General features: G+C 38.9%; 1 protein-coding gene and 1 long non-coding RNA gene across 3 annotated transcripts in view; one reads left to right on the forward strand and one right to left on the reverse strand.

The window, feature by feature from the left end:
• LOC122276280 (anaphase-promoting complex subunit 4) overlaps positions 1–7,729 on the forward strand; it is a 26,702-nt gene extending 18,973 nt beyond the window's left edge. The window contains exons 11-19 of one of the 2 annotated variants that reach the window (XM_043085876.1): positions 169–348; positions 970–1,052; positions 1,145–1,243; positions 2,653–2,757; positions 3,338–3,476; positions 4,781–5,008; positions 5,087–5,239; positions 5,709–5,744; positions 7,354–7,729. In XM_043085876.1, the coding sequence (XP_042941810.1) occupies positions 169–348; positions 970–1,052; positions 1,145–1,243; positions 2,653–2,757; positions 3,338–3,476; positions 4,781–5,008; positions 5,087–5,239; positions 5,709–5,744; positions 7,354–7,530 (1,200 nt within the window). In that variant the 3' untranslated portion in view covers positions 7,531–7,729. Of the gene's footprint in view, positions 1–168; positions 349–969; positions 1,053–1,144; positions 1,244–2,652; positions 2,758–3,337; positions 3,477–4,780; positions 5,009–5,086; positions 5,240–5,708; positions 5,791–7,353 lie in introns of both variants that reach the window. The other variant, XM_043085877.1, reaches the window with a different exon arrangement.
• On the reverse strand, positions 3,119–9,069 carry LOC122276281. Its single transcript, XR_006228819.1, has 2 exons — positions 8,531–9,069; positions 3,119–3,453 (listed from the first exon to the last, which is right to left on the reverse strand). It is a non-coding gene; the product is annotated as an uncharacterized LOC122276281 (long non-coding RNA).
• Positions 9,070–15,977: the final 6,908 nt, after the last annotated feature.

The following is a 15,977-nucleotide window of genomic DNA, read 5'->3' on the forward strand; positions in this document are numbered from 1 at the left end:
TCTTTCTCTATATCTTTCTCACCAAAGCTTGGCCATTTTTCTTATTTATAATATTTGTTGCTGCTTGCAATTTGGTGAAGTTGTATGTGTCTGTGATAGTTTTGTTTATCATATTCTTTATACCAATGAGCTTGATTAAAAGCTAAATGATAAATATCCCTTCCCCAGCCTGCTGCTGAAATAATTGGATTCCGGATGGGAGAATTGAGAGGCCTTTCAAGGTGGCGTGCGCGCTATAAGGGTGTTGGTTTGGATGAGACACTCATCAATGATGCAACAGAAAAAGCGGGTATGTTACTTGTACAAGTCGAACGGTTTATCAGAGTGCTTTCATCTGTGGTGCAGCAGGTATGGTTGTTTAAGGGTATCTTACTACTATTGACATTGAAATACTCTTTTCTTTATTCTTGAGTTCCCATTTATGTATCTCTTACAAAATTATTGTCAAAATCTTTGACAGTATATGCTGCTATTGATGAGTATTGGTTAAGTGCATTAATTTTAGTTGAGTCAAAAATAGCTGTTCATCGTTTCTTCTTTGAGGGCATGGAGGAGAGTTTCTTTTATAAGATGAATTTGTAGTGATAGAATTGGTTTCAGCCTGTAGTGTAGCCTTTTCCCCCTTCTATCTTCATTATCATATTACCAAAATAATAAATTATTAACATAAGTGAAACCTTCAGTTTTTGTTTTTTAATGAGCAATCTGGCTGTCTCTTACTCAATGCTCGTGCCAATATTCTATTTGAAATCATTGTTCTCAGTATCAATGTTTCTAACCGACATTGTAATATGAAATTATAAAATTAAAATAGTAGTTGTTTTCTGATTTCATGTACCTGACTAAACAGCGTGTACATTAATTATGAAGTCCTTAAAACTGGCCAAAACAAATGAGAGGATAACATCTAGGGTTTGTGAATATGTATTTCTGATGTCTTCGTTCCTTTTTTTTTTTTTTTTTTTTCAGTTTTCAAATTTCTTCAATTGGCTTTTAAAATGTATAAAGCTACTAATGTCAGAACCCAGCGATCAGCTTCTACCTTATGATAGGTACACCGTACACCTCTCTGGTTTCCTTCTGATTTCTTAAGGTTATTGACACATTTTTTGGGGGTCATTTTATTTATTTATGATTTTGGCAGTGAACTTCTTGTAATATTTTTGAGGTTTTTATATGATCAAGATCCTGTCAAACAGTTACTGGAACTATCTGAAGTTGACTGTGATATCGAAATTGAATTGTAAGTTGAACATTTGGCATTTACATCCTCATCTCTTATTTTTGTGCATGTGATAATTTCAGCTTGGCTAATACTTGCAAGGCAGTTGCATGTGTTGTCATTTGAGGTTGATACTGTGTGCAAATCAAATCAAGATTATTTTTGTTTTTGATAAGTAAACAATTGTATTAATAGAATATGCATAGTCCAAGTCACATGTATACTTCCAGTGTACCTGGCTTATGCCTTCTTCTCATTAATAAAATTTAATATTACTTATCAAAAAAAAGAATATGCATAGTCCAAGTACACAAGATGGAAATCAAGATTATTGATGAACATGTTAAAGATGGGGGGGCATTGGAAAATTGCTTGCGCTACTTAAATTTTATTTATACCATGGTCTTTGTACTGGATGGGATTTGCTCCACCCATAGCAACAGGTAGAAGGAAAGGTCACAGTCAATCACATCCGGAGAATCACTAGCCACATTTTTGCTATAACCCCAAAAGACTAGTCAATTTGAAACTTCCCTATAATCACTTAGAAAGCCTAGTTTTTCCTCAATGTAGCCAAGGTGAGACTTAACCTCATCCCAAAACACTTTTGGGGCCAGCATGCTAGAGGATTTTTCTCTTGAATTATCCAAGGTGCATTTCTGGGAAACTCCTTGCTCAGACCTATGCACCATCGAGATTAGTTGGGACTTTTCCCAGACACTTGGTGTCGATAAAAAAATGTAGGTTAGCCATATTCCCATTGTGGGACTGAGGTGTTACTTGTTAAAAAAAAAAAAATGTGGGACTGGGGTTTTACTAACTCTCCTAAATTCCTGAGGCGCTTGTCAAGGCCATACTCCAGTATCGCATGGCTAACTGTCTAACCTGGCCCTAATACCATATATAACGATCCTTGGGTAGCACTAGCCACATTTGTGCCATAACAAAAAAAAAAAATAGTCAACTTGAAGATTCCATAAAATGACATATAAAGCCCAGTTTCATGTTGTTAGAAACTAATGTGGAATTGGGGTATTACATATTGTGTGTGAACCAGATCAAGATTATTGATGAGCATGTACAAGAAGGGGCATCAGAGAGTTTCTTGAACTGCTTATAGAAAAATTTGATTATACTATGGTCTTTATACCAAATGGAAGCAAGGGTCACGGTCAATCACATAATTTTCCTAGAAAAATATATTATTGGACAACTATGCTCTTATATTACATAGGAACTGCGAAAGTCTCTTCAACTTCTCTAATGAAATCCAGATGAACTACAGTTTGGCATTGGTTCTCTAAAATTGGTTTACATTTTGATGCCATTCTATGTGTGGACATGATTACATGCACACCTTTCAAATATGTCAATATGTATTTGCAGTGTCAATGTTAGTCTTCAAGCAATCTGATGTCTAAATGCTTCAGGGAAACAACGCAGAGAGTTAAGGAATTAGTTAATTTTGGGGGATTTTTGGATTGCGAATATCTGCGAAGGACGCTAGCTAAAGAATTTCAGCTGATGGAGTCTAGGTATTCCCTTCTTCATTCTTTTAATATTAAATGGTGTAGTTGTAATCAAGATAGCAGGGGAAAATGGACCCCAGCGCAATGCTCTAACGTCTTCCGAAACCAAAGAGAACTTTGTTCCAGTATGTCATCAATCAATTAGTGCTGTTTTGATTCTGTAAATTCTAATAAAGTCAATTTTTAGTACAGAATCACAATTGCAGGTTGTATTAGTTTCCAAAGCATAAAAATATGTAGTAATGAGTTCTGAACACCATTTTTAAATATTTTCAAGTGATAATGTTATTAGGATGGAAAAGAATGAAAGAAAAAGAAGGGGAAACAGGAAAAGCCAAAGATTCTGAAAATCAGAGCATAAACAAAATTGAAGAAAAACTGGCTAGACTTTTGTTGCTTGAATCAAATTTGAAAGCATGATCTAAAATCTTTTCTTTTTCTCCAACCCTTTCCCCCTCTTATAGATAAATATGTAGACTACTATTTCTTACATATTTTGACATACACAGAAATTCATCTCTTTCGAGTAATATTTTTCTAATTTACATCAATTTAAATTACTTTATTAATGATATCATTATTTCAGTTTCAGTGAAGCTTTTCAGATGCCTCACTGTACAATATCTGAAAAGATACTTTGTGAGAATCTGTTGCCACTGTTCCCTCTTCCATCGTCGCCAGCACCTACCTCTTTCCCTGTCCCTGCATCAATATCGTACTATGAGGTACTGTGCTGTGTGTTTTCTATGTCACATTGTTAGTGTTAAAACTGCATGATTATTCAGTGATTGATAATAGTACCCATAAAAAAAATCAGCTGATAAAACAGCATCTAGGTTCTATGATGTTGGTCGCAACCTAGGATACACAATTTGTGTACCCTATTACGAACTTGAAAAAATTCTAGAGTTGACAAATTTTACAAGAATCGGGCCAAATCGCAAGCATTTGATTTCTAGAGCCGGTGGCTAAAACTCACTGTGGCAGGGCACTGTTAATGCAAAGTTATTAATTCTGCATCATTCTGGCCAGAATGGCAAATGCGTTGTACTGCCAAGCAACCCAAAATGCCCAATCCCCTGTTCCATCTTGCTTAAATTCCAGTCCGTTTCTGAGAAAGCCTGATCAAAAAAAAAATTCCAGTCCGTTTCTGGTATGTTCCACTCATCTCAGCATATTCAGCTTGGTTTGACATTGCTTCACACCAAAAGAAGCAATCTATGTCTAGGATTAACATGGGAATGGAAGTCTTTCATGTCTCGACTGTGAAATAAGCTTATTAGCTCACGAGCTTATTTCCTAGGTTGGAACAAGTTTTTTGGATCCCCTTTTTTCTCCCCTTGGAATGGCTGTTTTTGCTTGAGACAGTTATCATAAATTATCTTTTGACATTTTGATAAATTTCAGCACCAGTTTTGCCAAATTTTCATGCAAACGGTTATCAGTAATTCTGTTTTATATTTGAAGTCTAAGTATTAACAAACTTTAACGTCCGGTTAAATTTGTTATATTCAAGAAATTTATTGTGTTGATGAATTTATATACATAAAACTATTTGTTGGATTGTTTTAATACTGATACTTTCAATCCCAACAAACAAATTGAAATGGTCATTGGAGTGGAACTGATAATTTTGTGTTGGAATGGTGGTGTCATGTGTTGGAGTTATATTGCTTTAGAGGTTATGATGGCTAGGTGTTACAAAGTTGTTTGGGTTCAAGAAGAGGACAGAAAAAAAAGAAGAGGACAGAAAGTGAGATTTGACAAAATATTAAATTCACCAATGGAAAAAATGATATACAAGTGCGTGCATGCATGTGCACCTTTTTAATTTCTTAAAATTATAAATTCACCCTTGGAAAAAACAATATAGTTGTTGAGAGCATAATAGATTGTTAAGTGTGTTCGAGTGACGACCTCAATAAGCTCTAGACTATATGAACTGTAGACAATCGCAGCAATGAGTTATGCTTAGTTGTATGAATGAATATCACTCTGCATTCTAAGGTCTCATTTCTTATGTCTGCAGGACGCCTCCCATGCCACCTCGGCCTATCAGACTCGTGAAAATAGGTGTATTGATTATATATCTTTCCAAATACCTGATGAGTCTTTCCCAGAGATTGCGAATTGTGTAGGCATAGCAAGAGGGTTTATGAATCACTTGATGAATGTCAAGAAGGGTTATACTTCATTGGAAATTGTATTGCTGTGCGTTCCTGGCGGTTATCACTGTGTGGATCTTTCCTTATATAAGGTGAAGACCAAGATATACCATCTGCTGTCTTTTGGCTTAGATTTTTCTGTTGTTGTCTAACCCATTTTGTATAAACAGGAAAGTCAATTTGTTTTGTTATTAAATGAAACTAATACCTCTTCTGAAAGCTCTGGAGATGCCTGTATGATGATTGTACAAGCAAGTGACCTTCCATTTGTATCTATCTCACAATCTACTAGTCTAGACTATTGGATGTTGCACCAACTAAAGGTAATCTAGGTCCCTTGTTTCATCCTCGTTTCCACTTTAAAATGTTGTTGGTGTTGCAGGTTTGGTGCGGAATTTGTAGTTTTTCCATATCATTGCCAACTGTCTAACTTTTGTAAATTTGCTCTCTTTGGATTTCTGTGTTTTATTTATTTGACCTCTTCTGTCCCCAAAATGTGACAGCTCCTTTTTCCAGGCTATGCTGGCTAACAGCTAGTTCCTTTAGAAACGAAAATTATTTCATCTTAATTTGCTTTATTTTTACATTTTTTTAATAAAAATTTCTCAAGTCAAGCATTTCATTTGTCTTCTCTCAACTTATTCCTTATTTGTGTGGTTGCTGAACTTGTGTGCATGTGTTAATTTTTTTTGTAAGAACATTTAAATTTCATTCCTTGCTGCTCTTTCTTGATTATTTTCTTAAGCTTCTTTTTTGTAAACAACCAAGTTCTCTGAAGGTTTTTATGTGCAGGACTCTGTTGTCTACCTGCAAATGGAGAATGAAAAGGTTCGCAGTATCCCTCACTCTGTAATTGCTCCCTTGGCAGTTAGCAGTGAGTCTTTTTCATTTTGTATTGGTTTATTATGCTTTTTAAATTTTGTGAAGAACAATAACCCTGGTAGGGGTTCTATTTAGTGGAAAAACTGATCATGATGATGAATTAATTATGTTGACTATTGATATAAATCTCTCGTGTGCTTATGTGCGTCCTGTATGTATGTGTATGCTCTACTTTTTTTTATAATTGTATGTGTGTACCTTTTATGAGCATGAGTGTGAGTATTTTTTAACATGTGTGTATGTATGTATGGATATTTTGAGATATTTTTATGTACGTATTGTTTACATATTCAATAATATCAAAGTCTAATTCACCATTAATAGGAGAGTACTTTAAAACCATAGAGTTTACCTATTCTTCATGGGTGGTGCGGGGGAGTTGAGATTTCATATGGTAAAGTGGTCTCAAGTGTGATCTCCAGTGTTGGTGGGAAGGAGGTTTGGGGGCTCACAATTTGATGTGGTTCAACCGTGCTTTCTTGGGGAAATGGTTAGGCATTAGGCAGATGAGCGTACCAATTTCTTTAGACTGGACCACTGGTGGCGGATGCAAAATATGAAGTTTTGGGGGAGGGTGGAGTCTAATGAGTTTAATTGGCCATATGGGGGTGGGACAATTCAGCCTGTAAGAAATGTTGGCCTGTTGAAAATGAAGGTTCAGTTGTTCGAGAGAGACGCTTTGTGCAAGATTATCTCAGGATGCTTTGTGTTGTATTTTGAGAGAGAATCTGTTAGAGCTTCGAGATAAGGAAAGACATTGGGAGATATGAAGGATTGTTTTCCTTGAAACCTTTATCATTGATTGCGTAGTCATTTTATCTCTAGTTGTCAGGACTTTTAAACTCTTTTTTCAGTCTCTTATTAGGAGTTTTTTGTGTATACATCCTCTGTACTTGACCAATACCTCGTTTCTTCATCATTAAAGTTTTAACACACAGACATATAAAGCAATAAGAAATTGGGAAAATTGACTTTTACCCCCTCAAACTAGTGCTGTTGTAATTTGACCAACAAAGCATTAGGGTTGTTATTTATTGAAATTTAAATCACAATTTAACCATTTGTTAAGATCTTACCATTGGATGGAAAACTGGTAACCTGATGTGATTTTAATGACTGAATTTTAAAATGCAAGGGAAGTGGTAGTTTTGGGGTAAAATGATAAATTTGATAGTTTGGTGGCCAAATTGGAATTGGAGTTATAGTTGGGGCAAAGTGTATTTTTCTGGGAGAAAATTTCATTAGAAAGAGAAAAGTTATTGTGCATACAGGAAGTGTACTCAAGACCTTGTAAATGGTAAAGCATTCGTGCACTCACCTTTTCAAGCTGAAGAATTAGCAAAATTGTTGCAACCTCAGTTTCTCATTTGAAGTTATTATATCAATATGTGACAATTATCTGACCTCAAAGATAACTAGTATTGGGAATATATGCATAGAAGAAAGTTCAGTGTCTTTAAACTGGATCCTAGACAGTTACATAAACCTTGTTGTAGATATGTTGAAATGAGTTGTGCTAGTGTCCTGACCTTGACATTGAAACCTATTGTAACAGCATCCCGAGGTGTTGCTTGTGTTTTTGCTGCAAGAAAACGTGCCTTGGTCTACATCCTGGAGGAAGATGAAGATGAGGTCTCAGATGCAGAATAATGACCTGATGTGTCTTCTATTTGATATATTTTTAATTATTTTTTACTGTACTTTAAAACAAAAACACGTTGAATGGATTTGAGTAGTTGTGTTTTGTTTTGTTTTTCTTCTTCTTCTTTCTTTCTTTCTTTCTTTCTTTTTTTTTCTTGGTCTTAATGGGATATAGGATTTTCCTCCCTTTTGGTTAACATGAAGAGAATCCATTACATGAGTTGTGAATTGTGTAGTATATACACCCATTTCAGAGATATTGTCGATTATTTCAGGGTCCAGATTACTTATTCAAGCTTTCTTTATATATATATATATATATATATATATCAACGGTGAGATTGCCGGTTTTCACGTTGTAAATCCGGATGGTCAAGTTTCAGTCAACTGTATTTTGGGCATTGCCAACAGATAAACATAGCGTATCTCTGTGAATGCTTGCTTTCCCATCCAAGAGATGGAGGGAGGAAATCTTTGAGAATTTTCGATAAATTGTGACGTGTTTGAGCCTTATTTATTTATTTACAAATAGTAAAGAATGCGCCCCCTGCCCCAATCAATGACATTGTACATTAAGGCCACCATTGTCACTGAGCGCTCCAGGAGGGTCGATCATTGTATTTTAGGAAACCAAGCATGAAGTGGAAATGGCTATTGTCCATAGTGAATGCAATGTTAAGGTCGATGGGTAGTAAGGAATTCATGAATCATTCAATAGAGGAAAGCAGCGCACACTTGTTACAGTAATGTACGAACAACCATTGTCGCTTTTTGGAGATCTCTAATTACGAAGGGGGAAGGGGTGGTCTAAGAGGGTAGAGAAGGTAAAGAATGGTGAGCTTTCGAGGGGAACTAAGCAAGGTGACAAAGGGAACAAAGATGAGGTTCATCAAATATGTGCATGGAAAAAGAAAAATCATCAACTTAATACCCTTTTATAACTCCAAGAAATGGATGGTAGTTTTGTGAAATTTGTTGGAACCGGAATATGTAAAACTGTTGGAGAAATGGACATAGGCTGTGCAAATCGGCACATTAACATTTTTCTAGATTCAAGCAAGGTCCGAATTATATCAATCATTTGATCTAACCTGTCAGAGATGACATGTTTTGATTGTTGCTGATCATCTAGTTGCTGCTGCATAGCTTCTTGTTGCTTTTGGTTCATTTCTTGGTAGGCCTTCAAAGAATTTCCTCGAGTACCTTCAGCCATGAGAGGATCTCCCTCTCTAATACTGACTACTAGGGAAGTTCTGGAGATGCACGACAACAAGAACAAGAACTAGAAATAAAAGAGAGAAAACACTGAGCTTTATTTCGAGGAAAAACTCAACCTCCAATCGATTCATACAATACACTTCAGATACCTATTAAGCCCATTCCTGTGGTCTTTTGTACTAACATTTGAACAAAATGCACCGTTTAACTAAAATGTACAATATGCCCCATTTCACTCATCACACGTACTCACTCTTATCTCTTCCAGAAACTCCCTGTTTCATTTATCACTGCGCCCCGTTTAACTAAACACTTGCTGCCCACCGTTTCACCTCCAAGAATGTTTCCAGCCTTCCCCGATCGCTTCCCTCTTCAACTACTTTAATGACCTATTCTTTCCACCCATGACATTGGCTTTAGTTGATGCAGTTGATGGGAGAAGACGAGACGTTAAATTATCTAGATTATAAACTAAAGAACATTGGGCTTGGGAGGAGTGGGCAGTGAAATGGCTTCGGCCAGAATTTGCCCAATTGGTGAAAAGGTTGTTGGGCTAGGCTATGAAGGAAAAATGAAGGACCTAAAAAGGGGAACGTTTGGATGTTGCTAGTTTGGATTTCTTCCTTCTAGCAAACTTGGAGAAAAATAGACGAAAGAGATGCTAAAAACATAAAATGAAAAGTTGGATAGTGTTGAGGACGTGTTCCGCAGCTTCTCACACACGATCACCTACAACCAAACAAGTATGCAGTTTGGTAGTTCGAGGGAATGCCTTTGATGCCTAAGTTAGTAATAACAAAAAATATATATCTCTCTAGCCAATGAATCATATAGGTTCCATTGTCATACCTGGATGATATAAATAGAGTTCACGATGTTTCTGTTGTTAGTCGATTAAGTATCTCATATATTATTTGAAATTTAAACCTCCGGCTATTGGGGGCTTAGCCTATTCCAAATAAATTGATGGCTTTTCTTATCCGAATAAATCTATGGTATTTGAGATGGACTAGGTTCTCGATTGATTGGGTTATTGGGCTGAGTTGTCATTCAGGCATGTGGTATGGCCCAATAGGTCCTAGATATTAAGCCCCTTCCAATTACCTTGTGACGTCTCATCACGCGCACCATGATGAGACTTGTAATTAGCTTCGTTATTTGGGCTTTTTGTCATTTTGTGCCTCCTTGTTAGAATGTCGTTTCATCTTTGCACTCTTTCGCATACTTCCTATAACCGTCGTGTATTTATTATTTTCCAGCACACTTCTCTTTTCTTTTTTTTTCACTTCTTTTTTTTTTTTCACTTCTCTCTTTTTGGCTTCCTTTATTCCTGTCTCTACTTCTTCACTACTTCTCTTTTCTTTCCTCATAAATCCATGGCCTCTTCTAAAGGCAACCCCACGTCCTCATCTCGTGGTGCTAGTTCTTTGCGACCCTACGATTTTCTTACTCACATCAAGGGGGCAGTCGCTAACCCCACCATAGAGGGGGGGATCTGCCCCTCGTTCGATTTTCGAGGGCCATCGATGGTCCTTAACTGTTTCCTATCGCGAATTGGACACTGTGAGGGATAGCTTCAACATCCTAGATTCGATGGCTCTAGGTCTATTTGACCAGCGTCGTGGAGCAGTTGACTCGAGAGTTATGATAGTTTCTATTGCTTTATATATGGCCATGTTTGTGATGAGGCTTTATTTGCCCTTTGTATGACCTGATTGTGATGTGCCTAATGCCTGACGGATTCTAATGGCTTGCTGAAACTTCGGCAACGAGTGCTGGAGCCTACAAGTGATGAATATCCTGACCTTATGGCTCGCAAATTCCTTTCTCTACATGGGTTCAAATGCTTGGATAGAAATCTTTGTAGTTTTAGGGTTCGCAATAAATTGGTCCAGTTAGAACAGAAATACTCCCATGCCAATGATTGGTAGAAGAAATTTTTCGTTGTATCAGGTGATGGTTGAGAGTTTCCTGTAGATGAGGCCTTGAATCAAGAGTTCCCAATTAGGGCTTCATGGTCTCCAGTTCCCAATGAACGCGGGTTTGAGACTCTCCTCTCTACCTGAGAGGAGGCTCGCTTTTAATTGGTACAAACTTGGGTAGAAAAGAATGCCAACTTCACTTGGTTAGATTTCTTTTTGACTTCCTCCAACATTGACAGGTTCTTGATGGTCTCAGCAGGGCACACGTTTTTTTGTCACGAACTTTTGAGCGCCCTGTTGTCTATGACTGGTTTGAAAAGAGGCCCTCTGCCCACAGTAGAGGGAAAGAACAGAAGAGCATGTTTGGTTGTGGCACCCTCAAACGAGTCTAGTTCTACAAGGGGTGGGCCCTTGCCACCACCTCTAGTGAGTGGCAGAGGAAAACCAAATCATCCCCTAGTGCCTTCGACCAACTCCAACGACGAGTTTATGGCTCAAGCTAAGGCTAATCTTGAGTTGGTGATAGTGGCTAATGCTGCTTTGTCACCCAATGTTCCCCCTAAAGTCACTCAGCAGACAGGTGACTACAGTAATCTGGATGAGGGTGACAACATTGTGACCTTGGACCAAATTCCTCAGTGCCCCTTCAACCGTGCCGAGTAACTTTCCTCCTTTTGATGCTTCTGGGGAATCCCTTCGAGTATAGGATGTTGAAGATCTATTGGCAGAGGCTGGAACCATTGTTTCTGGCTCACCACTCGCCTCGACCATCTAGGGTGGGGTCACCCACAAGATGCCCTTCGTCTTTCCAACTATATCTCTTGCCAATGGAAGTAGGGTGTCAATTCCCTCTCCACCCTTCAGCATTTCCCCCGCCGAGGGTGGTGAACCCTCTTTGACTTTCCCAATGAGGAATCCTCTTGTTGATCTCGTTCAGGTATCACCTACTCAAGAGGGTGACACAGAGTTACCTTTGATCGACAGGCTAGAATGAACACAAGCACTCCAGCTCCCATTTTCTCTAATCCTCTCAGCGTTTTGCCTTTGCCTTTTCAGGATACTCCTACCTCAGCAAGCTTTACTAGCATTTCCTTTAGAGTCCTTGATCCCTAGGGTTCGTCGGGTTCTCGCCCAACCAGTTCCTCTCGGCCTTCCCGTGCAAGCCGAGAAGAGGCCTTTCACTTCGTGGTTCATAACCTTCGAAGTATTCTTTTGCTTTGAGTTGGAGGAAGAGAATCAATCCATGCCATTTTTTTATCGATAGTGCTCATAGCATTGTCCTTGCTGCCTGACCCGAGAAAGAGGAGATGGCTGGCGAGTTATCTCTTGCTAAGTCCCATTCTTGTAAACTTGAGAACAAAGTAGTCTCCTTGTCTACCCAAGTTGATTTGCTTAAATAAGAGTTGGTGAGTTCTCTGGAGGAAGCTAGCCATTGTCGTCGCGAAGTAGAAGATAGTGGAATGGAACGAGACAACCTGGTTGCCCACCTCAACCAAATGGAGACAGACATTGAAGAATTGAATGAGGCAAAGACTGACTATGTCTTTCGCTTGCTAAACTCCGAAGAAGGTCATCGAGAAGCCAATACTCGACTAAGCATAGTTGAAGGTGAGAAACTCATGGTAGAACAAGATCTAGCGGCAGTGAAAGAAGAACTTAAGCAGCATGATCCCCATTACTTGCTACTAAATCAAATCCTGGAATCTCATAAAAAGCAGTTGTCAAACTCAAAAGCGAAGGTGACCGAGTTGAATGTCGAGTCAGGTAGCTCTCAGAGCGAGGTTGCTCTTACTTAATCATCCTGGGATAGACCTTTGTACCTTAGATTGGAAGTCAATCTAAGCCAGTTCTTCCACTTATCACATTTTCAATTCCCTTGGGAGGGGCACCAGACGCCTTCCCTCTTCAAAGCTCCTGAAATTTTTCTTAAATATTTGTATTAGGAACTAGAAACTGTATATGTTTGGTGGACTGCATTTTTTTTTTTTTTTTTTTTTTTTTTGCGGAAGTGTTTTGATTTTAATGATATGAATGTTGTTTCAATGGATGTTATGTTACTATGTTGTGCTTGTTGCGTTGAGTTGGACCATATTGTTTTTCTAATGAGTTCAATTGAAACGTTGAATATTTGTGTTTCTACCCAATGACTTTCCCTTCACAAGGAAGTCGCCTAACCACTAAACTAGGCTCGTCTACCTTTTCGGATGTTTTTGTTAGGGTAAGGTTAACCAACCACACATAACTCTAGCAATTGGTGTGGCAGGAGGAAGCCTCGACCGTGTTATCTTGGCAATAAGAGTGTAGTGGGAGGGAGCTTCGACCTCGTAACCTTGGCAATAAGGGTGTGAAGTAGCAAGACACAATCAAATGTAAACCAATTGACAGAAATGTGCAAAGTACTTAGAACATAATCACGTGCTTCTTAATGCAACTAATTTATTGTACCAAACTTAATACATCATGGATTAAATGTAATATCTTCTTAAGTGCTCAGCCTTCCAAGGGTGGGGCAATTCATGGCCCGTGGCATCTTTAAAACAATAGGCTCCTGGGCGATAACTATTTGTCACAACGTATGTTCCTTCCCATCGTAGTCCTAGTTTCTCTTCCTCTGTTGTAGTTACTACGGTTTCTTTTAGGACTAGGTCATCCATTTAAAGGACCTCAGTCTCACCTTTTGTTGAAGTACTGCTTCGTCTTCCTTTTGTAGGCTGCCATTTTTATTTCGGCATCTTTCCTCACCTATTCTAATATGTCCAAATTTTCTTCCAACTTTTTGTCATTTGCATTGACGTCGAAGCTTTTCATCTTATGGCTTGGCAATCCTACTTCCATCGGTATCATTGTTTTGCTCTCATATGACAAGGCAAAATGTGTCTCGCCCGTTGAGGTTTTTGCTATTGTCCTATATGCCCATAAGATTCCAGTAAGGTCATCCACCCACGTCCCTTTCCTATCGCCTACCTTCTTCTTTAATATTCCAACAATGGTTTTGTTGGTTGCTTCAACCTGCCCATTTGCTTGCAGTTGTCCTAGAGACGAGTATTTGACCTTAATTCCGAGTTTGGCACATCACTTGCGATAATGTTCATAGTCAAATTGATTTCCATTGCCGAAGATAATGCTTTGTGGCACCTTGAATCTGCATATTATTGTTTTCCATAAGACCTCATCGCGCTTTGGGCGATCACTATTGTCATTGCTTTAGCTCCTGCCCACTTGGTAATGTAATCAACGGCAACAATGATTAGGTTTATGCCCCATTGAACGAATGGCCAAGGGGAGATTATCGACCTAGTTCTTCAGGGGGTGTTTGGGACAGGTGTGTGCACTCAAACATCTTTTTATGAATTCTTTTGCGTCTCTTAGGGCGTTGGGCTAATAGTATCCTGCTCTCATGATCTTCGCAGTGAATGACCTTCCTCCTAACTGATTTTCGCATACTTCTTCATGCACATCGCTCATAACGTATTCGACCTCCTCCTTCAAGATGCATCTTAACAATGGGGTCAAAAAACCTTGCCTATATAATGTCCCATCTATCATGGTGACGGGGCCGCCCTACTTCTGACCTTCATTGCTTCCTCTCGGAAGGTGGGAAGGTTTCTAGTTTCCAAGTGCTTGATTATATCATCTGCCCACTCTATTATGCTCCTTCCTACTTCTAAGACCTCATTCCCTATGGTCGATGTGTCAACGACCTGAAGACTGCCCTCCCATGGAAAAGTTTCTTCTTGCTTTGTGGAGGCTGCTCATGTTAATTGATCAGCTTTCCAGTTGTCCACTCAAGGAATCCGCAAGATTCGAAAGTATTGAAGGCAATTGCACCCTTCTTGAACATGATGGATGTACTTTATCAGCTTTTGTCTCTTTGCCTAGTACTCCCTTGTGATTTGGCCAACCATGACTTGCGAATTTGCTCTCATCTTAACTTCTTCCCCAACTGAAGCCTCTGCTACAGCCAACCTTGCGAGTACCACTTCATATTTGGCTTTATTTTTTGTTACTTTGAAGTTTAAATGTATTGCATAATTCGACTCAACCCCATCACTCGTCACCATGTGCACACCTACGCCGTCTGCTACTTGGCAAGATGACTTTTTGACATGCACTTGCCATTGTGTCGTCTCGAGAGCCTTGGGTACTTCCACTTGAAAATTTGTGAATTCCGCTACAAAGTCGGCTAAGACTTGTCCTTTGACAGCAGTTTTGGGAACATAACTGATGTTGTATTCGCTCAATTCGATGGACCACTTAACAGTCGCCTGGAGGTGTCGGGCCTTTGCAGCACCTTTTGTAAAGGCGACGAGGTAACAACTTTTATTGGATGGGCTTGAAAATAGGGGCACAAGTACCACACAGCTGTTATAATGGCGAAAGCAATCAGTTCTATCTTCCGATACCTTATTTCAGTTCCTTTTAAAGCTTTGCTTACATAGTATACATGTCTTTTCTCCTTTCCTTCCTCCCTTACTAAAGCAACTGATATAGCATTTGGGGTTGTGGCTAAATACAACGATAAAAGGTTCTCCTTGCTTGGTCTGGCTAAGCAACGGTGGATGCGTCATGGCCTGTAACTTAGATCCTCCATATGTTGTCTGAACTCTATGTTTTTCACCAACAGGTCGTCCACGTATACCTCTATATTTTGGTCTATCTGATGTTTGAACATCCTGTTTACTAGCCTCTAGTTCGTTGCTCCCCCATTTTTCAGGCCAAAAGGCATAATCTTGTAGTAGTACAATCCTCGATTAGTTACAAAAGTTGTCTTTTCTTGGACGACTTGACTCATCCGGATTTGGTTATACCTTGAGGCATCCATGAAGGTCAATACTTTGTGTTATGTTGTGGCATCGACTATCAAGTCTATCTGCAGAAAAGGAAAACTATCCTTTGGACAGGCCCTGTTAAGGTCCGTAAAGTCCACGCACATCCACAACTTCCTGTTGGACTTTTTCACCAACACTATGTTTGACAGCCACTTAGGGTATTGAGTTTCTCTGATAAACCCTGTTGCTAATAGCCGATCTACCTCTTCTACAATTGCCTATACTTCTCAGAACTAAAATTTCCTTTCTTCTGTCTAATTAGCAGTGCATCTCGATTGACATTCAATTTGTGCTCTATAACATCCTCATCGATTCTTGGCATGTCTTTATGACTCCACGTGAAGAGAAGTTGTTTTAGTTGTCACCTATAACTTGAGGAGGAGTTGTTTCAATTGTTGCCTTTCATCTTTAGTTATTTTTGTTCCAATCTTTACATATTTTTCTAGTTGGGTTGAATTGAAGTTGATAAGCTCCAAGGGTTCGTCTGCTTCCCCTTGTCTCAAGGCGTCTTCGTCCCTTGTTTCTGCCACGATCATGAATATTTCTAGCGGTGGTGGGAAGATCACGAC

Source organism: Carya illinoinensis, chromosome 9 (assembly GCF_018687715.1).
Source record: "Carya illinoinensis cultivar Pawnee chromosome 9, C.illinoinensisPawnee_v1, whole genome shotgun sequence".
Lineage (NCBI taxonomy): Eukaryota > Viridiplantae > Streptophyta > Magnoliopsida > Fagales > Juglandaceae > Carya > Carya illinoinensis.